Raw genomic sequence first — 27,922 nt, forward strand, 5'->3', positions numbered from 1 at the left:
GTAACCTTGCAATCTCACTGCTTAAGGTGGAGACCCCAGACATTTGACAACAGTGCTTGGTGTTATGGTCTGTCCTCCCTCCGTGTACAATTCGGTCGAGTTATTAAATTTTGAGTTTGGTCCACGCCTCAGTAGTTTAAATTTCTCCTCGTTGAATTGTATATTATTGATGTCTGCCCCCTCTGAGATCTTTTGAAGGATGGTTTGTAGTCCATTGACATCAGCTTCGTTTTTACTCTATGGCTGTTGGTGGTACCATCAGTGAAAGATGATAATTGGGAATCTTCAGCCACTGTGCCAATGTCATTCATCAGGACGATGAAGAGTGCTGTAATGGACCCAGAACGGAACCTTGATGAACGCCACTGATCACCTTTATCTGCCCTGACTTGTGTCCACCAACAATTACTACCTGGTTTCTTGCTGTGAGAAAGCTGTGAAGCAATACTCCAAGCTGCCCAAGGGATCCAAAGGTGACGTTTTACCGATAATGTGTCCTTTCTAGATATTGTAGGTAAACTTTTGTAATACATGGTGATACACTGGCCGACGACAAATGTTTTCATCATGTATATCAAAGAAAATATGTTTTTACGGAAGGTGTTTTATGGATAATAATGTTATTATATCATAACCCGAGTATTATTATGAAAAATAGTTTATATGTTTTGGAAATTATCTGATTAATTTATCTATTTCCTGTACTAACAATGTTGATAATATAGAAAGCAGAAGTGTTTTCGTTCTGAACGTATGTAAACAAACGCGGGAATAACGAAGAAAAGTGAACAGAAATTTCTAGAAAATTTAAGTGGTGTAATACATATATTGAAATGAATTCTACATTGAAAGTACAGAATGATATAAAAGATAATGCCGAGGACCTGCAGAATTTCCTGAAAGACCTTGAAAGTTGGGAAAAAGAGATAAAAGGGGTGGATGACAACTTGTCCACAGGCAAGTCACCTATTGAGGAAAAAAAGGTAAATTTAGAGGAATAATAATAATAATGTTTATTTGGCAAAGAATTAATATACATGAAGTGCTGATAATGACAAGAACACATAGTTCGAAATAATAATTCCAACTGCCAAGGATAACGCAAAAAACTAAAAAGCATGTAGTTTACTAGTTACATTGTTGATTGTGTAGGTACGAGCACAAAATTTTCAATCTTTTTTAACCCTAAAATTATTGTTGCATGTGAAAGGCAATTTTTATTAAAAACAAATGCTTTTGATTTTTTTTTTAAATAGCTTGAAAAACAAGGGAGATACAATATTTGTAATTATTTTTTTAGCCCACATGTTTGGCTAGACTTTACCATAATTATAATAAAATGTTAGAATTAAGGGTGGTAATTTGTAAAGATTTCAGTAAAGAAATACACATTAACTCTAAATCACTGGTCCAATTTTATTAAAATTTGGAATACTTGGGTTTTATGGATCAACAAATCACATGAGCATGTCAAAAACAATGTGAGACATCTCCAGCATACCATATTTGCCTTTTCATGGTAATTTAAAATTATTATGAAGTTTTCAATTTTCAGATTATGATCAATAAAATCCAAACCACTGGCCCAATTGACGTGCAACTTGGCATGTGAAGGTTTTATGGGTCAACAAATCACCTGAGCCTGTCCATAACATTGCAGGACCTTCCTCTTATACCATTCTTACTAACATCTATCACGTTGCCATGGCAACTGTTGTCAATTTAGAAATAAAAAATCCAAACCGCTGGTCCAACTGACATGCAACTTGGCATGTGAAGGTTTTATGGGTTAATAAATCACCTGAGCATGTCAATAACATTGCAGGACCTTCCTCTTATACCATTCTTACTAACACCTGTCACATTGCCATGGCAACTATTGTCAATATAGAATAATCAATAAAATCCAAACAGCTGGCCCAACTGACATACAACTTGGCATGTGAAGGTTTTTATGGGTCAACAAATCACCTGAGCATGTCAGTAACATTGCAGGACCTTCCTCTTATACCATTCTTACAAACACCTATCGCGTTGCCATGGCAATTGTTGTCAATTTAGAAATAATCAATAAAATCCAAACCGCTGGCCCAACTGACATGCAACTTGGCATGTGAAAGTTTTATGGGTCAACAAATCACCTGAGCATGTCAATAACATTGCAGGAACTTCCTCTTATACCATTCTTACCAACACCTATCACGTTGCCATGGCAGCGATATGTCGAGTAGGCATCAAAGCTTCAAGATTCTTTGATTGCAAAGCTGCGCTATTACCAACGATTTCAAAGTTGCTGATATCCGGTAGAATAGAGGCTAATAAACTATATTATTACATTAGATATTATATAATTTAGTTTCTGGCCTTTAGAGTACTCGGAAAACTAATTTGCCAAGGCTAATATAAAAAATTGTGTTGAAATTGGGAAGAATTAGTAAAATTTTGAAGAACTGGGCATACACTTGCTGAACAAGAGAATTTGAATACCCTGCTCATGCGCTGAATGCTCCAAGCATTCAAACTATGCCAAACAAAATCCAACGGTGCGCAAAAGATGGTGATGTAAACAGTACAAGTGAGATAGTGGCACCACGTGTGGTTTGGCACGTGACTACACATTATAGTGAATGCTACATTGCAGCTAGGGTCACCTATTAATTAATTCTTAATTTTACCTGTACCTCAGGATGGAGTGGGCAATTAGTATGAGCACTAGGAAGTACATTATAACCTGAAGTACCAGAAGTAGGGTACAGGGGACCAGTACTCGTGTGAGTAAAACAACAAGGAGATTGAGGGAAAAGTCCAATTACCTTGTTGCCTGGTGCCCTGATTCACCAAGCTTGTATTATGGTTAGATCATAACTGTTCCCGGAACCTACCTGAGACATATACCATACTAAGACTAGCAAAACAAAGGTGGAAACCAATTTGTAACATCAAACATTGTTATACTAAACTAAACCTCTGAAGGACAAAAAGGGGAGGTCAGAACAGTTATGAGTGAATGCAGATTTGGATGGTATTACTCATGGAGTCAGGTACCCCTCACTAGGCTAGTAGTACATAAAATCAAGGCTGTTCTCTGTCCATAGCTGAGACATATAGTAGCCCTTGATTTTTTTCTTGAATATAACCTTGCTATTTGACTGCTTAATGGACACAAGTAGTGAGTTCCATAGTTGAACACCTGTGAAATGAAAGCTGTTTTTTGGTGAAGGGACCTACATGAGTTACAATAAAAGACCCTTGACTATTCCAGGTTTGGTTCTCAGCAGATAATGTAAAATTACAGCTGACATGTGAAGGAGCAGAATTATGAACGACACAATTGTAAACATGGTTTAGTTTCAGCTGCTGGACACAATATTTTATGGGTAACATTCCTACCTTGCTAAATTCTTCTATACCAATATGACTATGTTGAGTTAAGTTTAGCATGAATCTAATGATCTTATTTTGTGCTACCTGTAGCCGAGACTGGTTTTTTCTGCTCAGACTACTGTACCAGGAGCTACAAGCATAATCAAAGTGATGCTGTAACAAGGCTGAGACCAGAAGCTTCTTTGTTTCTAAATCAAAATTTCTGGCTTTTCTGTAAAAAAAAAATTGACTTTATGTGAGCACTTGGATACAATCTTATCTGTTAAGGCATTCCCTGAGAGGGACTGATCTAAGGGTAATCCAAGATAGGTTACCTCTTTTTTTTTTCACTCCCAGACATTATCCCCACATCTGACATGTACATTGCAGTGTTTCCTGAGGATGGGTTTTGATGTGAAGACAATACTTTCTGTTTTACCAAGGTGTAAAGACAGCCTGTTATCTATGAGCCAGTCCTGGACTGATGACAGTTCAATATTCAGGGCCTCCTCTACTTCAACTGGGTCCCTGCCTGAGACAATTAGTGCGGAGTCGTCTGCATATAGGAGTAACTTACAGTTCACTGCACCTGGTATATTGTTAATATAGACCAGGACAGAAGCGGTCCTAGAATTGAACCTTGTGGTGCACCACAAGTTATCTCTCTTTCACCTGAGCAGGCTCCATTTACCTGTACAAGTTGTTTGCAACCTGTAAGGTAGGACTTGAACCAGCCAATATTCGCCACCCCTAATGCCTGAATTTTTTTTTAATAAGATGTCATGGTCCACTGTGTCAAATGCCTTTTGTAGATTCAACAAAACTAAACCCATGTAGTTACCTCTGTCGCATTCCTTTTTTTATCAGATCATAAAAGTATATTAAGCTGGTGTCTGTTGAGTGATTCAATCTAAAACCAGATTGCATGGAGTATAGTAGATTACATTCCCTGAGGTAGGTATCTAACTGATTGTATATGATGTGTTCCAAAACCTTGGAAATAATACCTAGAATTGAAACAGGCCTGTAGTATCCTGCCTCAGTTTTTGCATTTTTTTTATTTTATAAAGAGGTATTACCCGAGCCCTTTTCATGTCGCTTGGGATAACTCCTGAACTGATAGACAAATTTATTATGTGAGTTATTGGAGGAGTTATAATTGTGGCCCCATCCTAATCAAACCTCGCAGGAATATCGTCTAACCCTGTAGCCTTATTGGCACTTATGTTAGCCAATAATTTAAACATTTCTTCTTGAGTGGACTTTGTAATTTGAAACACTTTGTGGACTTATCTTTATAGTACTCCTGAACGTACCCCAGCCCAAACTTCCCAGAACCCATTGGGAGGGATTTTACTAGTTTAGTGGCTATGGTTGTGAAAAAGGAGTTGAAGTGGCTGACTATGGTGTTCCTATCAGAGTTAAGCTCACCGTTTATCATGAGTCCTATCCTGTCTGCTTCATTACTAGGCTTAGTGTGACCTTCTAGGTTCTTCAGAGTTTGCCAAAGCTTCTTTGGATCGTGTTTGTCCTGGTTCATGTTAGTACAATAATCAGCTTTGGCTTTTTCCTTCCAATATTTCATGTGATTCCTATAGTACAGAAAGCTATTATAGTTCTCCTGTTTTCTACTTTTCCTAAATCTTGCAATAAATCTGTCTGTCTCTAATTAAACCCAGTACTTCATTTGTTATCCATGGTTCCGTCCTCTGTTTTATTCGTATCTCTTTGAGAGACACTACTCTGTCAATAATAGTAAGAACTGTGTACTTAAAATTAGACCAGGCCTCATAAACATCGGTATAATTTAGTACTGGCGACCATCTACAAAATGTTCCCATGAGTAATGGTTCATGGAACTAAGCTTCACTGTGTTGTACTTGTTGTAAATCATCTTCCTAGCTTTCCAGTACAGTGAGTCCTCCTTATACAGTAATTCTTTATCCGGTAAATTCACAGTTATAGTATTTGGTAATTACTACCTTTGATTCTATTTACAGTAAGAAAAATTCACAGATATGGTATCCGCTAGATATTTTGAAGAGGAAAGAGCAGGGAGAAGGTACGTCAGCCATATCCTATTATTACATGTTATAATGGGTTTGGTATACGGTAATTTCAATTTCCGTTAAGGTTTTCAGGAACGCATATGTGCTGAATAATGAGGACTTACTGTACAATATATGAGCTTGTGGTCACTAAGACCATAATCACAAGCACCAGCCTGCATTATCTTATTACAGTTGAAAACCAGGATAAAATCTATGGTGGACCTGGATGTGCCTGTTATTCTAGTAGGCTCGTCAATCAGTTGTGTCAGGCCCTAGAGATACTGTTAAAAAAAGATGTGCTTTATTTATTTATTTATTAATTTATTTTTTTTTTTTTTTATTTTTTTTTTTTTTAAAGGATATTTTAGTTTTTTTTATATATTATGTTTTAAAATAACTCTGCAAGGAAAATAACTATACTACAATAATTTTTCTATGTTAGAATATCAAATAAATCAGTATACCCCTCACTTATGGTTTTCTATGGTGTTAGGGCACTTCCATTATCTGTGGTTTCATGTTTTGATGTGTTTTATTTGTTTTACAATGTACAGTTACCCCACTTAGTTTTGGCAGTTTTAAAAATGTTTCAGACAAGAATAACAACTCGCCCGGTATTCTTTTTTATTACATTTTCGTGTCTGTTCATTTACATGCTTTTTTTTTTTTTTTCCCCTCTAAATAGTAACTACCTTAAAAAATGTGACAAACAGCGGAATACTCAAAATGGTTTAGCAGACGACACATTTCTCTTGACTTACTAATGACATCTATCACTCTTATTTGACGAGTAATACAATTAAGAGAGAGAGAATGCAGGAATCCGTTCATGTAGTGGTCAATGGTAGACTAACAGCTTCAAGCTGTGTGTGGTGTTGAGTGCAGTGACAAACTAACCAAAACTAACTTGTATAGTTATAAGTTATGTTATAACCCTATTATTAGATCAATTATTTTCATTTATTTATTCAGCAGAGGACTTTGAGCCAATTACGTTATGTTAATTGCAATGCAATTTTTTTTTTTTTATAAAAAACTTTTGTTTTTTTGTTTTGTTTTTAATCTCATCCAAATTTGTTCAGATATTAAATATTTAGTATATAAAAACAGGTGCAAATATGTTATCCCTCCACATATGTGCATCTATCTTATTCAAAGAGGCATTAGACAGAGTATAAAAATAAATAAGTAATTGACCATTTTAGTCACTGTCAGATGCTGCAAGACTGCAACAAGTGTAGATACTGTATATGGGCCAGTATGGCTATTGGCTGGCTACCTCACAAAACTTACCTTTTATCTTAGCATACTCTTCAAAGATTAAACACTCCAATTTCCCATAGGGACCCTGGACATTGCCTAAACACAGATCTGCCACTTGGACAGTGGAAAAGGGGTTAACATAGTAATGGGGGGAAACTGTTGTACTCCCCGCCACCCATCAAGGCTCAGAGCTTACTTTCTACCTGACTTTTTGCTCGCTATCCCTTAACTTTAACCTACAATTATACATAACATAATTGGATCACAATCCCTCTGCTGAATAAATAAATGAAAATAATTGATTTAATAATAGGGTTATAACATAACTTATAAGTTTTAGTTAGTTTGTCACTGCACTCAATACCACTCACAGCTTGAAGCTGGTTGTTAGTCTACCATCGACCACTATGTGAACGTATTCCTGCGTTCTCTCTCCTCTGCAATGTATATCAGTCGTATTACTTGTCAAATAAGAGTGATAGATGTCATTAGTAAGTCAAGAAAAATGTGTCGTCTACTACACCATTTTGAGTATTTCGCTGTTTGTCACATTTTGTGAGGTAGTTACTATTAAAAAAAAAAAAAGCACGTAAATGAACAGACACGAAAATGTAATAAAAAAGAATGCTGGGCGAGTTGCTATTCTTGTCCGAAACATTTTTAACCTCTTTCATACAGTGCTACGTAGGTGGCATGAGGAGCAAGTGGATACGCGAGGCTGCCATATCGGCATCTTGATTATATTTATTGTAGTTGTCCCTGCGTAACTGACATACTCTCTAAACTGGCTTCATCACATTTTCTATGGTTATCAAAATTCACGGGTGAAAGAGAGAACGATCAATATAAGCGGTGACTATTTTTTATGGTGCGAGTATTATGATGCAACATCGTACGTCTGGCAGCTAATGCTGCCCGCGAGATTTTGGCCCAGAGTGAAGTGGTTAAAACTGTGCCAAAATTAAGTGGGGCAACTGTAAATTGTAAAATAAATAAAACACATCAAAACATGAAACCACAGAAAATGGAAGTGCCCTAACACCATAGAAAACCATAAGTGAAGGGTATACTGATTTATTTGATATTCTAACATAGAAAAATTATTGTAATATGGTTATCATTGCTGAGTTATTTTAAAACAAAATATATAAAAAACGAAAATATCCATTTTTTTTTTTTTTTACACTTTTTTTTTCTGAGTTGCATCTCAAGGACTTATGTATGATTGTAGGTTAAAGTTAAGGGATAGCGAGCAAAAAGTCAGGTAGAAAGTAAGCTCTGAGCCTTGATGGGTGGTGGGGAGTACAACAGTTTCCCCCCATTACCATGTTAACTCCTTTTCCACTGTCCAAGTGGCGGATCTGTGTGTAGGCAACATCCAGGGTCATTATGGGAAATTGGAGTGTTTAATCTTTGAAGAGTATGCTAAGATAAAAGGTAAATTTTGTGAGGTAGCCAGCCAATAGCCATACTGGCCCATATACAGTACCTATATTTGTTGCAGTCTTGCAGCATCTGACGGTGACTAAAATGTGGAGGGATGAATAACATACTTGCACCTGTTTTTATATACTAAATATTTAATATCTGAACAAATTTGGACGAGATAAAAAAAAAAACACATAAAAAACAAGTTAAAAAAACGCGATTAATTTTTTTTTTTTTTTTTTTTTTTTTTTTTTTTTTTTTAATCTATAGTCAGGCCATGAGATTTTAGCAAGTCCCTCATTTCCTTAACAAGGTTATTGTTTGTACTTGCCAGATTCGTATTAAAATCACCTAGGATAATGATTTCTTGGTCATGCATATTGACCCGATTGAAAGAGGTAGATTCTAATGTGATATAGAAAGACATCTGTTTCAGTGGTCTGTAACAGACCCCACATAAGATGGGATGCGATTTGGGTAACAGTATTTCAATACACACAGCTTCAAGGCCCTCGTTCATAAGGTCTGTACGGGGGTTGAATGCTAACTCATTGCTAATGAAAGCACATACCCCTCCTCTGGTCCTCTTTCTGTCATTACGCACAACACTATTACCTGGTATCGCAATTTCTGAATCAGAGATGGTATTGTCTAGCCAAGTTTCAGTGACACCGATGACTGCTGCCCTGGTCCGCTGTGTTAGTAGATGGAACTCGTCTATCTTAGGTGGAAGACTTCTGGGATTTAAGTGCACGAAGTGGAGGTCTCGCTTGTTGAAGCAGTTGAAATCATCCCCGGGTGTTGACTGGGGTGAGGCACAGCGATCGGGGTGAACAGGTATAGGGTCATCCTCACCATCGGACATGGGGGGGCCTGGTAGTTCTTTGAGTGTACACCCATTGCAAGTGAAGTGGAGAATGTCCTCATTCACCTAGGCAGCATTGTAGTTTTCGAGAGAAATTCCACAACACTTGATATGAGTCCACTTCCCACATGACTTGCAGCTGATGGCTCTACTGTTGCAACGGACTCCTTTTAGACAGCTTACACATGGGTGTTTTGGGACTCTCATTGCAGCTGGGACAGGACAGGGGTGTATATCACCACAGAGGAGGGTGTAGGATACCAGAAGCTTGGAAATGTTGATTTTTCTCTTCGGTGTTATATGAGAAATTCCCCTTTGTTTAACTAAACGAATCCGATGCCACTTTCTGACTTCTGTTGTTGAGGCAGGTGGGGGAAGGAACTGGCACAGAGTATGGTGGTTAAAAGAGATCCTTGAGATTTTGTCTCTTACCAAAATGTTAAAGAGGAGCGGAGGGTAACCAGGAATGCCCACTGCAACGTATGAAGGTTGACTACTTGCTGCTACATTGATCAGCAAGACCACTCCCAGCAGGGCTAAAAGCATACTGGTCATCCCTGATGCCATGTCGTAAATTTTCATGTGTATACACTATTCACGGCAGGATATGAAGCACCGATTGCGAACTCTTGAACTAGAGACACTTAAAAATGCATACTCACAACAACAACTTTAGCCCCACTTGGTGATTTAGACAAGTCATTTAAGATCACTTCTCTGTGCCAGGTTTATCCTTTCCGCCCATACCACAATGAGCAGTGAAGTCAGGATGATTAAAAGTTCGGAAAAGAAATCAGAAAGAGAAGAATACGAAGGAGGGAAGAGCAAGGAGGAGGAGACTTGGACGAGGGGAGAGCAGGTAGGACGAGGAGAGAAGGAGGAGGAGGTCTAGTCGTCCATAGCTGTTTACTCGGCGTGCGAGGTGTGTTTGGGGGGAGGGGGAGAGAGGGGTAGGTTGGTTTATGACCCTCAAACACTGCCACAAAGACACCCTTGTTCAATTTGTAAACAGGCTCAGCCTCGGGCATTTCGATTCTTCCTTTCAAATTTCAAAATTGTTTTCCTAATTGTAGCTACCACTAGCTCAGCTAGACACTGCATCTGTGAGCGATGCATAGATTATCCATTCACAAGTCACTTAGAAACCTCCCTCCTTTGGCACTCCCGCCGCACGATAAAACCCAAAAAAACTCAGGAGCCATGCCCACATCGTCCGCTCCACACCTATGGGAAAAGAGAATATAAAATCCCCATAGTACTTGGTTATGTTATTTTTCTCTTATTGTGTTGGTCTCTATTCCAGTATTATATGTATTTCCCCCTTTTTTATTTTTGCTATTATTTTTTTCCCTATTGAATGATTACAGTAGTTGAAGTTAAGGGTAAAAGTCCAGTCACACAAACGTGGATATTTAATGTGAATTTTACATTGTCCAATAATTCTTGATATATAAGCTATAACCTAATCTAACTTTACCTAACATAACAATCCCCTACTATCCTAGTCTCCTAGAAGAAATAGATCTCTCAAACACAAAATAGAAAGAAGCGAAAAATATAATTGATACTGTAATAGAGCCAAGTTAGGTTATGTTAGGCTAGAATCCATTGGACAATGTAAGTTTCATATTAAACATCCATGCTCTCATGATTCTGGAATTTTACCTTATAATCTTATTGTAGCTGTTGGTTTGAACCTCTTGGGACATAAAGTATGTACTGTACATGTGAATCTGCATGCGCCACCATTGCGGATGTAATGTTTACACTGCCGTCTTTTGCGACCCATTTGAATGGGTATGCCTCAGTTTGAATTCTTATAGCATTCAGTACATATGCAGGATTTTCAAAATGTCTTGCTGTTCTGCAAGTGTATACCCAGTTCTTTAAAAACAAAACAAAAAAATCACTGATTTAAACACAAATTTGGTTATTAACCATGGTAATTTAGTTTTCTAAGTAGAAATTTAAAGATAAGGCACCTATATATGAATATTTTAATGCAATATTCGTATTTTTTAGCCTTTTTTCTCTCAGAAATGAGCAACTTCAAGATTGTTGGTAATGCGACAGCTGTGCCTTAATGCAGAACATGTTTTCCAATACTTAGTCATGTTTGTTGATGCATGACATGTCGGAGATAATATTCATTGTAATCATAGAGGGTGTTGTTCACAAATAATACTTACATTTTTATGGTATGAATTTTGAGATGTTGGACAGGCAATGTTATGCCTATTACATAGCCGGCTATGGGTATGATAGCAAGTATATAAAATAACTATTGATAATATGGTCAGTATTCCATGTCATGGACCGTGTCCATGATCATGAGAAGTCTCAAGACTAGTATAGGTCTAGAGACAAGACTTAAATTTTCTTCAGGGTTTCATGATGATAATAAACATGAGCTGTCAGAATAAGGCTGTTTATTCAGATTATCATGATTATAGATAACATGATTAAACAAAATAACTCCTTTGAAAGTAAAAATAATTTTCATTTTTCTATTTCAGTAAATTGGTGTAAAAATAATTCACCAATTTCAATGTTAGTTAGGTCTTAGGATAGTTGCAGTACTGACTGGTTAGTGTACCAAGAGGCACTCTAAGGGTAAGGGCCAAGGCACCTGTATATGCATTTTTTAATGTGATAGTAAAGTTCTTTTAGCTGTGCATACATTACATTGATGGAACATGTTACATGATAGGTGTTATTAAGAATAGTATAAAAGGAAAGTTCTACATTGTTTTTGACATGCTCAGGTGATTTGTTGACCCATAGAACCTTCACATGCCAAGTTGCATGTCATTTGGACCAGGGGCTTGGATTTTATGAATGATTGTCTCTAAATTGACAATAGTTGCCATGGCAACATGGTGTATGTAAGAATGGTATTTAAAGGAATGTCCTGCATTGTTTTTGACATGCTCAGATGATTTGTTGACCCATAAAACCTGCACATGCCAAGTTGCATGTCAATTGGGGCTGTGGTTTGGATTTTATGGATGATTATCTCTAATTTGACAATAGTTGCCATGGCAACATAAAAGATGTTATGTCGCCCTGGCTATTCAACTTATACATGGATGGGGTAGTGCAAGGGGTAAATGCAAGGGTAGTGGGTCAGGGATTGGAGATGGTTAAAGAAAATGGAGAAAAGTGGGAGGTGAGCCAGCTGTTGTTTGCGGACGACACTGCGCTTGTGGCAGGATCGGAGGAGGGACTGAGGAAGTGGGTGACAGAGTTTGGGAGAGTATGTGGTAGAAGAAAGCTAAAGATAAATGTGGGTAAAAGTAAGGTGATGAGATGTACAAGGGGTGAAAGTGGCAGTAGACAGGGAGTGAGCATTAACCTCTTCACTCCGAGGCACATCGCACGTCTGGCAGCATTAGCTGCCCGATGTGCGATGTTGCGTCATAATAATCGCATAAATAAAGTCAGTGCTCAATCGTTCGTTCTCTTTCACCCATGTATTTTGATAACCATAGAAAATTGATGAAGCCAGTTTAGAGAGAAACGAAATTATGTAGGTACGACTACAATAACTATAATCAAGATGGCGATGTCGGCATCATCGAGTACCCACTTGCTCCTCATGCCGCCTACGTAGGCGTCACCGTATGGAAGTGGTTAAGGGAGAGCGCCTGGAGGAAGTGGATAGTTTTAGATACTTGGGTGCAAATGTGGCAGGAAAAGGTGGAGTGAAGGTGGAGGTAGAATGTAGATGGAGAGAAGCGAGTAAATGCCTTGGTGGGTTGAAGAGTGTAATGAGGAATAGACATTTGGGAATGGATGCTAAGAGGAGACTGTATGAAGGAGTGATTGTGCCAACAGCACTGTATGGGGCAGAAACATGGAACATAAGAGAGGAAGAGAGAAGGAGTTTGAATGTGTTTGAGATGAGGTGTCTGAGAAGTATGATGGGGGTTACTAGGCTAGATAGAGTGAGAAATGAGGAGGTGAGGAGAAGAACGGGGGTGGAAAGGGAGTTGGGAGATAGGGTTGATGAAAGAGTATTAGGATGGTTTGGACACATGGAAAGAATGAATGAAGAAAGACTAGTAAAAGAGGTATGGAAGGCAGATGTGGAGGGAGTGAACATGAGGGGACGTCCTAGGATGAGGTGGATGGATGGGGTGAAGAGTGCTTTGGGGAAGAGGGGAATGTCGGTTGAGGAAGGATGGGAGAGGACAGAAGACGGGTGAATGGAGAATGGTTGTACATGGATAATGATGTGATGCATGAGGTGGAATGGGTGGGGGGATGGGGGGTGAGGTAGTATGTGTGAGCAAAATTTGACACAGCCCAAAGGGATTTCTCCCGGTCTTCTCCTTTTATGCATAGGGGGACGGAGAGGGGGGGTCGCAGATTTAATGAAGCGGCCTTGCTGTGGATATGCTGTGTCTTGCGACACTGCTTCTGACGCAGGGCAGTGGACAAGGTGCAGGGATGACCCGTCATCCAGGAGGTGCTAAGATGAGAGGGAGGGTGGAGGGGTGTGGAGTGTATTCAGGGATGGAATGGGTGGGAATAGTTTTATGCCTTTTCCTTTATGGCTTCCTCCCTTGTAAGGGGGAAAAAGCCTTGGTATATGTAAGAATAGTATAAAAGGAAGGTCTTGCATTTTTTTTTTACAGTTGATTTGTTGACCCATAAAACCTTCACATGTCAATTGGGGCAGGGGTTTGGATTTTATAGATGATTATCTCTAAATTGACAATAGTTGCCATGACAACATGAAAGCTGTTAGTAAGAATAGTGTAAAAGGAAGGTTCTACATTGTTTTTGACATGCACAGATTATTTGTTGACCCATAAAACACTTACATGCCAAGTTGCATGTCAATTGGGGCAGGGGTTTGGATTTTATGGATGATTACTAAATTGACAATAGTTGTCATGGTAACATGAAACCTGTTTGTAAGAATAGTATAAAAGGAAGTTCCTACTTTTTTTTTACATGCTCAGGTGATTTGTTAACCCATAAAACCTTCATATGCCAAGTTGCATGTCAATTGGGGCAGCAGTTTGGATTTTATGGATATCTCTTAAATTGACAATAGTTGCCATGGCAACATGATAGATGTTAGTAAGAATTTTATAAAAGGAAGGTCCTGCATTGTTTTTGACATGTTCAGGTGATTTGTTGACCCATAAAACTGTTACTTGCTTAGTTGCATGTCAATTGGGGCAGCAGTTTGGATTTTACTGATGATCATCTCTAAATTGACAATTTGATAGTTGCCATGAAAAGGCAAATTTGGTATGATGGAGATGTTCCACATTGTTTTTGACATAGCTGATTTGTTGACCCTTAAAGCCCATGTATTCCAAATTTCAATAAAATTGGATCAGTGGTTTAGAGTTTGTGTATTTCTTTACCAAAATCTTTACAAATTACCACCCTTACACTTAGCCAAAAATTTAGAATAGTAAAATAATTTAAAAAATCATATCTCCCTTATTTTTCAAGCTATTTAAAATTTTTGAAAAGTATTTTGTTTTTAATGAAATGGTGTTTCATATGCAATAAGGATTTAGAAGTTAAAAACATTGAAAATTTTGTGCCCATACCTACATAAAGGGATATTTTTTTTTAGAAATGCACACCTATGTGATATAACATTAGAAAATTGATTATAAATTTTATAAATTATAATACATCAACATGTTTTTCTTGGTGGAAATAAATAAAAAAAATCTTGCTAAGAGCAAATATACTACCGATCAAAGCTGCGTGCATAGAATCAAGACGCCATGTTGTCGTCTAGCCAGTCCAGTCACTGTCAGTTAGACGATGGCTTTCATGTGCACCGGGTGTTCTCCAACTCTGGTTGAAGTTAATAAGCACTGTTACAAAGACAATAGGGCTTCCTTGGACTTAATGAATGAAAGAACATGGGGTTCTGCCATCATCTGTTCATTGCCTGAGGTACAATAATAATCAGGCCATCAGCATTCATGATGATGACCTGGATGATCTTTAGAATTAGAGGTACCAAATTACTTAATACAGGTTAGGTTACGTAGGTAGGTTAGATTAGAATAGACAAATTTATCATTCTTTCATTTGTTTGACCTTGGCATCTAATAAAACAAATGGCATATCATTCAACTGCCATGACTTTGTTAGTAAATTGATTTTACCAACTTTTTTGTTATTGATTTCTGACAAGAAAATCACCTATTACGTTGATGTATTATAATTTATTAAATTAATTAATTTTCTATTGTTATATTGAGTAGGCGTGCACTTTTAAAAGTTACCCATAAAAGAAATACCTTTGACATTTTGCCATGTCTTACATTATGCCCTTTCTGGCATAGAAGTTTATTGAAGATGGCCTTGGAGACTCATCTCCAGAGTCACAGTGATCCACCACACCTTATAAGTTTGGCATCCTTCATATTGACAGCCATCTGATCTAGAGTAATGTCGAAATAACCCCAGCAGCTTGTAGTATAGCCTAGCATGGGCAGCTTGTCCAGTAGTGTTCCTGGGAGACCATGTGCAACAAATTGATTTCATAAAACATAAGAATGAAGGAGACTGCAAGAGACCATAAGGCCTACACTAGGCATCTTCGTATCCATTACCACCTGTCATCCCCATCCATAAAGTTGTCTAATCATTTCTTAAAACAACTGATAGTTTCAGTGCTTACTACATGGTTACTAAGTTTATTCCATCCATCGACCACCCTATTAGTAAACCAATTCTTACCTATTTCCTTCTTAAACCTAAATTTGTCCAGTTTAAAACCATTACTGCAAGTCCTGCCCTGTTTTAATATGATGACCTTGTTTGCATCACCCTTGTTAAAGCCTTTGATCCACTTGAACACCTCTATTAGATCACCCCGCACTCTGCGTCTTTCCAGAGAGTGTAAGTTAAGGTGCCTAAGCCTCTCTTCGTAAGGCATATTTCGAGATTGAGTTGCAGATGTTGTTGTTGTCATTGCTGTTGTTGTTCCCTAGACTGCCCTTCTGAGCAGTCCCGTCTCCCCCAAGGAATGCCACGGCTGGAATGGGTTTTTTCCACAAATCCCTTATAGAGTGTATGTTTTGTTGTTTGCATGCATGATTGTGTTCAATGTAGTCTTCCTCCATTATGTTGAATAGTATGGGTGAAGTGTTACATCCTGGGCAGTTGTCCAAATTGCGGTCATCCAGTCTCTTCTTGTAGCTTAGAAGGGGCTAGGTGGTGGCTGCACCACAGACTGGCCAAGTAGACTCTGTCCTTTCATGGGAGAGAGGATTCAGAGGGATGGATATCAGGGGGTCTGGTATACACCAATGTGTTGTCTTTTAGTGTGTTAATGGAGCAGTCATTGATGATTATGAATATGTTTCTGGAGGTTGGTATTTGGTGGTTTTGGAGGAAGAGAAGAGAGTATTTGTGTGTGATATAGGCATTTGTACATATTTTTTTATGTTTTTTGGTGTGTGAGTGTTCTGACATGTAGTGTAGTGGGTGTACTGTGTTTGTGGAGGCTGCAGCAAGTGTTTGCGTGCCTCTCATGTCAAGGTGATCCTTGACTTTGAGGACTTTTGTTTCATAGTGTAAATGGTGTGTAGGTGTTGTATTTGTGCAGCCTGTAATTGTTTTTAGGGCTTTGTTTTGTATGGTCTGAAGAGTGTTGAGGTGTCTCTCACTGAGATTAGGTGCCCATGCAGGACTCACATAATTCATCACTGAGTGTATTCATTGTTTGTATATTGTAGTATAAATTTCTTTGTTTTGACCAAATGTTGTTCCAGTGATTTATTTAAGTGTGATATATAATAATGATAATAGTAATAAGTTTATTTGGCAAAGAATCAATATACATGAAGTGCAGATAATAACAAAAGCACATAGTTCGAAATAACAATTGCAATTGCCTAGGATAACACAAAAAAGCATGTAAGCTAGGTGTGCAGTTATTTTTTATGTTTGTGATGTGTTGTTTGAATGACATGATGTATGTTACACCAAGAATTTTCAATGTGTTTGTGTGTGATATTAGAGTGTTGTTGATATAGAGATGATGTATGTATTTGTGTTCTTTTGTCCAGTTGGTGAGAAGTGTTGTTGCAGATTTGGCTAGGGCTATTTAGAGTCCATTTGTAATGAACCATGTGTTGAGTGTATCAAAGTATGGCTGTATTATTTCTGTAGTTTTGTCTGTGTTACAATGTGTACCTGTAATTGTTATGTTGTCTGTGTAGGAAGATTTGTATTTCTGAGGTGTTTGGTGTGGGTATATCATGCATGTATAGATTAAAGAGTGTGGAGGATAGAACTGAGCCCTGTGGTACTCCATTCTTAATGTTTCTGGTGTACAATGATTGGCCATTATATGACACATAAGCATTCCTGCCCACCAGATAATTGGCCAGCCATCTTTTGGTGTTATCATGCATGTCTGTGTTATATATTTTGTTTGTTAGATTGTGGCAGGGGCAAGCATTAAAAGCTTTACTGATGTCTAATGTTATGAGAAGTGTCCAATGATGGGGCCTATCTGAATTGATGCCATCTAAAATTCTTTGCATGAGGTTTATCAGAAGAATGTTTGTGGAGTGTAGTGGCCTAAAGCCATGTTGTGATTCAGCAAAGGAATATGTGGTGTAATGAGTTGAAGTATGAGGCATTCAATGAATTTGGAGAGGGTGTAGAGAAGTGTGATTGGGCAGTGCGATGTTGGGATTATTGGGTTTTGGGATGGTGATTATTTTCCCATGCTTCCAGATGTCAAATATAGTGTTGTGTGAATAGCTGTAGTTTGCAATGTGAGTGCATGTATACCTTGTGGTCCAATGTGTTTTAGGTGGATGTCACTTATGTTGTCAGGGCCACAGGTGGATGAGTGCTTGAGGTTATGTATTATGTGTTTTGTTTGACTGTCTATGAAGGGTGTATAGTCTGAGTCTATGGGAAAGTCATTCTTATGTCAAATGGTGTGTCGGTTGTCAGGGTAAGAAGTGAGATGGCTTGTCTGTGCAAAATGATTTATGAGTGTTTGCTTGTCTGTTTGAGGATAAATTATCTGTTGTGGTTATTGATGCATGAGGTGTTTTGTTACTGGTAGATAGTGTAATGCTGTTGAATGTTTTGTACAATTTGATGGTGTTTGTGATCAAGTGTATTGACAAAATTTTGCCAGTTTTGTGTTTTCTGTTCATGTATTTTAATAGTAATCACAGTGATTAGTGTTTGTATTTGGTCTGCTATGTTTTGAGGGATAGGTGTGGGCTGCATCTCGTTGTCTGATGAGGCTTTGGATTTTTGGTGTGAAATTGTGATTGTGATTTTCTGTTGCCTCTAGGGATGTATCTCTTGTCAGCATTTTGTATGATTGTATTAAAAGTGTGCACAGCATTGTTTATGTTTGTGATTGGTGTACTGTTAAGTGTCTCAAAATGTTGTTCTGTCTCTTCATGTGTGTCTGTGGCCAGCTGGGGTGCATCTTGTTTTGGTGGTGATAATGATTGGAAGGTGGTTAGATGCAAGGGATCTGATCACTCTCCATGAAGTTGTTGGGGTTAGGCAGGGGGAGCAGAAGGTGATATCAGGAGAGGAGGGGGTGTAAAGGGCTTGGTGTGGGATATGTGTATGATTATGTACGTTGTTCATGATGGTCAGTGAGTCAGGTTGAGTTTCCATATCAAGCCCTCTATTTGTGTCAGGATTGTTGACATACCAGGCCAACTTGGTGTTAAAGTCACCACCCATGGTGAGGCTAGGGATTGTGGATAGTTGATTAAGTTGAGAACTGAAGGTGTTTGGAATTGTGGGGGATGGTTGGGGGGGGTGTATATGTTAACTATTGTCAGTGTTGGTTTGTTGCATGTGTGGATTAGAATAGATTGGATTTTTGTAGTGTTATCTGTGATAGGGAGGAGGATTTTGGTTGTGGCACTGTGGTACATGTACCCCACAAGCATGCTTGTAGGTGCAAAGTGATGCATTAGAGTTGGATGGTAGTCTGACCTAACTCGATGCTCAAAGGCTAGGATGGGTCACTCCAATTAGGTCACATTTGGTCAAGGCATCAGATCGGGCTTGGGTATATATACCGCCTGCCCCGAGTGGGTAGGCCACTCAGACACTCAGTCAGTCAGTCACCGTCTGATATTCATTTGGTCAGTCAGTCAGTCTGACCTCTGTTCTGTAACTCGTTGCTAGGCCTTTGTGGTTGGTCCCCCCACATGGGGGGCCACGCCACATCAGTCTTCAGGCTGATGTACGACTATCCACCTGAATAAAGCGCATAAGCCACACTGAGTGTCAATCTCTCCCTATGTCACCTTAGTCCAATAATGGTGACCCTGGGAGTTTTGACGCGAGCACACCCAGCCGACCCTGGACCATTGACAAGCTTTGTGACTCCGGCCCTGCATCGACATCATGATTGCTGTAGCTGGACATCGCATTCAACACAGACCAACACACGATCAATGCAGATTGATATCACGAGTGCCACAGATCAACATTCACTACGCCGGGGATGTCACCGCTTCCATCGTTGCTGTCTGCGCCACCCCCAGGGGGTTCTCGCCTCCACCGACGTCGTTCACGGCTACCACGCTTCTGACATCACTACTGCTGATGTCAACCATTTCCGACATCACCACTGCCTATGTCACCATTTCCAACGTCACCGCCACCGTCTGTCCCAGTGTCGCCTCCCCACACTTCACAGGGGAAGGAGGGTAATGTGGTGTACACATGTACCCCACAAGCATGTTTGTAGGTGCAAAGTGATGCATTAGAGTTGGATGGTAGTCTGAAATGACTTGATGCACGAAGGCTAGGATGGGTCACCCCAATTAGGTTGTGTGTGGTCAAGGTGTCAGATCAGGCCTGGTTATATATACCACCTGCCCCAAGCGGGTAGGCCTCTCAGACACTCAGTCACCGTCTGATATTCATTCGGTCAGTCAGTCAGTCTGACCTCTGTTCTGTAACTCATCGCTAGGCCTTCGTGGTTGGTCCCCCCCACGTGGGGGGCCGCACCATGTCAGTCCTTAGGCCGATGTATGAGTATCCACCTGAATAAAGTGCATAAGCCACACTGAGTGTCAATCTCTCCCTACATTACCCTAGTCCAATAGCACTTATGTCCACAAAACAGATGGATTGGTGGAACAGGGTGATGAATCTACCACCATTGCCATCAGTCTGGTCTTGTCTAATGGTGGTGAAGTTGTGAAATGATGGTGTTTTGTGTGTCTTAGTTTTGTTGTGTTGTGTTGTTTGAGTTCATGTTTTTTATGCCATCAGTATTATGTTGTAATATGTTGATGATATGTGTTCTGTATGTGTTGTATGTTGCTATCTGGGGTTGGGGTATTGATGGGGAAGGTATAGGATCTGGGTTAGAGGGAGGGAGATGTGTGATTGGGGACAAAGGAGGGAGAGGACTGATTGGGAACAAGGGTTGGGGGAAACTGGGTGTGGGTAAGGGTGCAGGCTGTGGCTGGGAAGGTGGGAATGAGGTATAGGGCAGGTAGAACATGTCCAAGAGTTTGTGTATTTGTTTGTGTCTGCAAGTGTTGTACAAGTGAAGTGGGCCCAATTTTTGCATGTGTTGCATTGAACTGAGCCCTTTGTTTGTCTGCTTGAGGTAATGGGTTTGGAGCATGTTGGGTATGTGTATTTTGTGGTGGGCCTAGGATTGCTCTCTACATCTCCGGCTCATAGTAGAAGAGGAGGGGTGAGTGCTGGAAAAACACTCCTCAGTGCAGAAAAAATGTAACTGCATGTTGTAAAAGGATTGTGGTACTCACCCCAGTGACTGAAGCCCCTCCAGGGGATAGGTGCCACCTGTGTAGAGCCAGTGGCCGGGGATGTTTGCTGCAGTTTGTCCCCCAACTCTTGAGGTTTGGAGGTGGTCCCATGACGAAGACGCTGCTGCACTAGTACCAGTTGTAAGTTGTAGATGTAACCAAACATGGTTAAGAATAACAATTGTGTTTTTCTTGGTGCTTATGTGCAAAGACACCTCATACAGTTTTACTTAGTCCACTCAGTAGAACATAATAAAATTTTGGGAAAGCAGATTAATTAGAGTTAGAAAAATTCTTTGAAGAAACGAACTGGGAGGAATTCATGATTACTATGGGAATAAGGAGGAAATGAGAAATCTTTCTTGACACTTACAACTTGGGAGTGAACAAACATGTACCAAAAACTAGTGGAAAGAAGAAACAGAAACAGGGCAGGTTTAAAAAAGCATTAGTTAATGTTTATTCAACAAAATAAAATACAATTTATACATACATATATACAAATTTTTTACAAAATTGCTTGTTGAAAAGGGAGAGCGTGAAGCAAAGCTTATGGGGAATTGCTCTCCCTTAAAGGAAAGAATTATTTTTATTTTATTTATTTTTGTTACATGTTAGTATGATACACATATACACATATATACATACACACACACACACACACACTTCAGCGAATGGATGGCTTGGATGACGTTCTGAAGAAAACTGAAGTCTGTGGATCCCAACGCAAAGAGAAGTGCCTAGTGATTTTGCAGGGTGGGGGGGAAATTGCTCGTGGAGTAGTGGGAAAGTAGGGAAAGAGGAAAAGGGGAGGGATTACTGAGGGAAATGGAAGGAAATGAGGAGGGAGTAGACTTGGTCCAGCCAGACAAGCGAAAGGTAAACAAAAGACTGAGTGAGGATGAAATGTCTAATAAAAATGTAAAGATTAGAAGTATAGAGAGGAGCAATACAGAAGAAAGTGACGAGAATATGTTCCAGGGATTTAAAGAGGGTGGGGGGGACACAACAACAACCCCCCCCCCCCCTGACTGATAAGACTAGAGGAGAGAGTTGATAAGGTGATCGAGGACTTGGAACGTAAGTTAGGTAATGTAGACTCCATTTTCCAGAGAATTGAAAGGTTGGAACAACTAGAGAAGGCTAACAGAAACTTAACTGAAGAAATAGAGGACCTAAAAAGACAGTTAGGAAATGTAAAGGAGGAGAATGAGAAATTGAAGAAGAATAGTAATGAAAACAGAGAGAAAATAGCTACAGAAGCTAAAAATTGGAGAATAACTCAAGAAGGGAATAAGGTTTCATTCACTGACATAGTCAAACAGCAATTGAAAGAACATAATGAAGACTCAGTTATTAAAGTGATGAGACAGAAGGAGAATATAGTAAGAGAATTAGCTGACAAAAAGAAATGTATAATTATATTAGGAATGGAAGAGAAACATAACCCAGATAGAACCGCAAGAATCAAGGAGGAAAATGAAAGAGTAAGCAGTTTATTAAAATTAGTCCAGGAAGATGAACCAGAAATTATAAAGGAAATTGAGGAAAAATTCAGACTCGGAAAATATAGTACAGATAAGACCAGACCAATTAAGATTAAATTCAGGTCACAAACAACGGCAGAGAAAATTCTATCCAAGACAGGGAAACTAGCAACAAATGATCAATATAAAAAGGTATGGATAAAAAGAGAAATGAATAAGGAGGAAAGAGAGGCAGAAAAGCAGAAAAGAATTGAAGCTAAGGCAAAAAACGAGGAAAGAACGGAGTCAGAGAAAGAGAGATTCTATTGGAGAGTAGTGAACATGAAAATAAAGCAGTTCGACATACAAAAGAAAAACATAAGGGAAACAGAGAACACAATGGAAGTGGCAGAAAACTAAGAGTGTCTTACACAAATATAGATGGATTGATAACAGAATTGAATGAACTGAATGATTATTTGAAAGAAAAAGAACCGGACATAATGGGAATTGTAGAAACAAAATTAAAAGGCCCACTACCACCCAACAGTGTAGGACATGATGCATACAATTATTGGATTAGAAACAGAGAAAAAAAACAAGGGGGTGGAGTTATGTTCCTGACTAAGAAGGATATAAACGTGAAAGGTGTCATATATGGAAAGAATACAGTAGAGATGATTATGATAGAAGTGGAAGACCGAGATAAGAAGAGCAGAAAATTTGTGATCAATTATGTGCCTCCGAAAACAGCCTCATGGGAGGAGAGTGAACATAAAAGTATGTTAGAGGACACAAAGATAGCATTAACTAAAATAATGGAAGACGGAGGAAGAATAGTTATGATGGGCGACTTTAATTGCAAAGAAATCTGCTGGGAAGAAATGACAGTAAAGAGTGGTGATGACTCATGGGGAAATGCTCTACTTGAGATGATTACTGACCATTCAATGACACAATGGATACAAGAGAACACTAGGTATAGAAATGAAGAAGAACCATCGAGGCTAGACTTAATAATTACATCTGAACCTAGAATAGTGGACAAGATTGAATATAAAACACCAATAGGTAAAAGTGACCACATATTGATTGAACTGGAACTTAATGAAGAAAAATATATGAAAAGAAATGAACAATATAGAAAAGGAAGAATGATGTATGAAAAAACAAACTTTGATAAAATAAGAGAATTCTTCCAACAAGAAAACTGGGAAGAAATATACAAAGAAGAAACATCAGTGGAAGAGAAATGGAATATTTTGACAAAAATTTAAAAAAAAGGAGTGGAAAAGTATGTCCCAAGACAAAAACAAGAAAAAGAATATGTAAAATGCTGGTACAACAAAAGTTGTAGGGAGTTAAAAGACAAAAGAGACAAAGCCTGGACCAGATGGAAAAAAGACAGACCTGAAAAATGGAAAATATATACTGGTTATAGAAATGAATATGTACAAAAGTGCAGAGAGGAAAAAAGAAAATATGAAAAAGATGTTATAGAAAAGTGTAAAGATCAACCAAAACTATTCTACAGATTTGTAAACAATAAACTGAAAAACAAACAAGACTTGGAGAAATTAAGACAAGGAGGAGTTGAATACACTGAGGAAATGGAAATGGCAGAAATTATGAACAAACATTTTAAATCAGTGTTTACAAGGGAAAATATACAACCTGAAGAGATTGAGTGGAAGGAAAAAGTCCCACCTATGGAAGAAATAGAAGTAACAAAGAATGAAATATTGACACACTTGGGTAATTTTGATGTCAGAAAATCGCATGGGCCAGATGAAATAGCAAACTGGATTCTGAAAGAATGCAGGAATGAACTGGCAGACAAAATACATAGCATAATAAGCAGTTCCTTAAAAGAAGGAAAAGTTCCAGAAGATTGGAAAAAAGCAAATATAGTACCTATATATAAAGGAGGAAATAAAGAAGAACCTACCAACTATAGACCAGTCTCTCTAACAAGTACAATAGCAAAAATATGTGAAAGAATTATCAAAAGTAGATGGGTAAAATACTTGGAAAAAAACAACGTACTAAATCCAAGACAATTTGGATTCAGACAAGGACGATCATGCGTCACCAATTTAATATGTTTCTATTCAAGGCTAATAGATATAATACAAGAAAGAGATGGATGGGCTGATTGTGCATTTCTAGACCTAAAAAAAGCTTTTGACAAAGTACCACATAAGAAGTTGCTTAAGAAATTAGAATATGAAGGAGGAATACAAGGTAAATTGCTAAATTGGATGGAAGACTTTTTACAAGAAAGAAAAATGAGAGTAGTGATAAGAGATCAGCACTCAAATTGGAATGAAGTAATAAGCGGTGTCCCGCAGGGAACAGTTCTGGCCCCAATAATGTTTGCTATATATATTAATGATATGGATGAAGGAATTGAAAGCTATATGAGCTTCTTTGCAGATGATGCAAAATTACTGAAAAGAGTGAAAACTGAAGAAGATTGTGAATCACTACAGAGAGATCTAAATAAAGTACAAGAATGGAGTAGGAAGTGGGAGATGGAGTTCAATACAAAAAAGTGTAGTATAATGGAATTTGGAAAAAGCAAAAACAGAATAACAGGATCATATAATTTGGGAGAAGAAGGAATAAAAAAAGTAGAAAATGAGAAGGACCTGGGAGTCATTGTTATGAATAATATGTCACCTGAGAAACATATAAATAAGATTTTTGGAGAAACTTATAATTTAATAAGAACAATCAAAGTGGCATTTACATACCTGGATGAAGAAATGGTGAGGAAAATCCTAATCACCCTGATAAGACCAAGATTGGAATATGCAGCAACGATATGGTCACCAAGTACAAAAAAATGTATAAAAAAACTTGAAAGAATACAAAGAGCAATTACAAAATTGGCACCAACACTCTCAAAACTATCATATGAAGAGAGACTACAAAAACTTAAACTACAGACACTAGAGCAAAGAAGAGAGAGAGGAGATTTGATAGCTATTTACAGAATCATGAAAGGCATAGAAATTACTGATAGAGAGAATCTGATAAAATGGGATGACAGAAATACAAGAGGACACGGAAAGAAAATAAAAAAAGACAGCTATAGAAGAGATTTGAAAAAGAACAGCTTTCCTCACAGAGCAATAGACAGTTGGAACAAGTTAGATGAGAAAGTGGTGTGTGCAAAAACAATACATGAATTTAAAAATAGTTTAGATAAAATGAGATATGAAGACGGGACCCCACGAGCATAGCTCCCCTTCCCGTAAAATACAACTAGGTAAATACAACTAGGTAAATACACACACACTTCAACGAACGGACGGCTTAGAAGACGTTCTGAAGAAAATTGAAGTTTTTGGATCCCAACGCAAAGAGAAGTGCCTATTGTATTTACAGAGTGGGGGGGGGGAAATTGCTCGTGGAGTAGTAGGAAAGTAGGGAAAGAGGAAAAGGGGAGGGATTACTGAGGGAAATGGAAGGAAATGAGGAAGGAGTAGACTTGGCCCAGGCAGACAGGCAAAAGGTAAACAAAAGGCCCCCCGACGACGATGAAATGTCTAATAAAATGTAAAGATTAGAAGTATAGACAAGAGCAATACAGTAGAAAGTGATGAGAATATTTTCCAGGGATTTAAAGAGGGTGGGGGGGACACAAACCCCCCCGACTGACAAGACTAGAAGAGAAGGTCGATAAGATGATCGAGGACTTGGAGCGTAGGTTAGGTCATGTTAACAATATTATTCGGAGAGTTGAAAAATTGGAAGAACTAGAGAAGGTGAACAAAAACTTAACTAAGGAAATTGAAGAATTAAAAAAACAGTTAAAAGAAGTAAAAGATGAGAATAAAGTCTTAAAGGAGAATAATAAGGAGAACAAGGAGGGTTGGAAAAAAAATTCAAGAAAATAGCAAAGTTGCATTCACTGACATAATCAGACAGCAAATGAATGAACAAACTGAAAACTCAGTTATTAAAGTAATGAGACAGAAGGAGAATATAGTAAGAGACTTAGCTGACAAAAAGAAATACATAATTATATTAGGAATGGAAGAGAAACATAACCCAGATAGAACCACAAGAATCAAAGAGGAAAATGAAAAAGTAAGAAATTTACTAGAATTAGTTCAGGAAGATGAACCAGAAATAATGAAACAAATCGAAGAGAAATTCAGGCTAGGGAAATATAGTACAGACAAGACCAGACCAATTAAGATTAAATTCAGGTCACAAACTACGGCTGAGAATATCTTATCCAAAACAGGGAAACTAGCAACAAGTGAACAATATAAAAAGGTATGGATAAAAAGGGAAATGAATAAAGAGGAAAGAGAGGAAGAAAAACAGAAAAGACTTGAAGCAAAGGAAAAAAACGAGATAAGAACGGAGTCAGAAAAAGAGATTCTATTGGAGAGTAGTGAATATGAAACTAAAGAAAGTCGACATACAAGAGAAAAACAAAAGGGAAACAGAGAACACAATGGAAGTGGCAGAAAACTAAGAGTGTCTTACACAAATATAGATGGATTAATAACAGGATTGAATGAGCTGAATGATTATTTGAAAGAAAAAGAACCAGACATAATGGGAATTGTAGAAACAAAATTAAAAGGTCCACTACCACCCAACAGTGTAGGACATGATGCATATAATTATTGGATTAGAAACAGAGTGAAAAAGGAAGGGGGTGGAGTTATGTTCCTGACTAAGAAGGATATAAACGTGAAGTGTGTCACATATGGAAAGAATACAGTAGAGATGATAATGATGGAAGAAGACAGAGATAAGAAGAACAGAAAGTTTGTGATAAATTATGTGCCCCCGAAAACAGCCTCATGGGAAGAGAGTGAACATAAAAGTATGTTAGAGGACACAAAGATAACATTAAACAAGATAATGGAAGAGGGAGGAAAAATAGTTATGATGGGCGACTTTAATTGCAAAGAAATCTGCTGGGAAGAAATGACAGTAAAGGGTGGAGACGGCTCATGGGGAAACGCTCTACTTGAGATGGTTACTGACCATACAATGACACAATGGATACAGGAGAACACTAGGTATAGAAATGAAGAAGAGCCATCGAGACTAGACCTAGTAATTACATCCGAACCTAGAATAGTGGACAAAATTGAATATAAAACACCAATAAGTAAAAGTGACCACATATTGATTGAACTGGAACTTAATGAAGAAAAATATATGAAAAGAAATGAACAATACAGAAAAGGAAGAATGATGTATGAAAAAACAAACTTTGATAAAATAAGAGAATTCTTTCTAAAGGAAAACTGGGAAGAAATATACAAAGAAGAAACAACAGTAGAAGAGAAATGGAATATTTTGACAAAAATTTACAAAAAAGGAGTGGAAAAGTATGTCCCAAGACAAATACAAGAAAAAGAATATGTAAAATGCTGGTACAACAAAAGCTGTAGGGAGTTAAAAGACAAAAGAGACAAAGCCTGGACCAGATGGAAAAAAGACAGAAGACCTGAAAAATGGAAAATATATACCTGTTATAGAAATGAATATGTAGAAATGTGCAGAGAGGAAAAGAGAAAATATGAAAAAGATATCATAGAAAAGTGTAAAGATCAACCAAAACTATTCTACAGATTTGTAAACAATAAACTGAAAAACAAACAAGACTTGGAGAAATTAAGACAGGGAGTTGAATACACTGAGGAAATGGAAATGGCGGAAATTATGAACAAA

The 27,922-nt window shown here is 38.1% G+C and overlaps 1 protein-coding gene across 1 annotated transcript in view; it reads left to right on the top strand.

Moving 5' to 3' along the window:
- Positions 1-742: 742 nt before the first annotated feature.
- The window catches only part of LOC143036403 (uncharacterized), a 90,912-nt gene continuing 63,732 nt past the window's right edge, over positions 743-27,922 (top strand). Inside the window, exon 1 of the mRNA XM_076203733.1 lies at positions 743-983. Within this exon, the coding sequence (XP_076059848.1) occupies positions 834-983 (150 nt within the window). The 5' untranslated portion in view covers positions 743-833. The remainder of the gene's footprint in view (positions 984-27,922) is intronic.

The sequence above is a fragment of the Oratosquilla oratoria genome, chromosome 20 (genome assembly GCF_046742065.1).
Source record: "Oratosquilla oratoria isolate Oo_2021 chromosome 20, ASM4674206v1, whole genome shotgun sequence".
NCBI lineage: Eukaryota > Metazoa > Arthropoda > Malacostraca > Stomatopoda > Squillidae > Oratosquilla > Oratosquilla oratoria.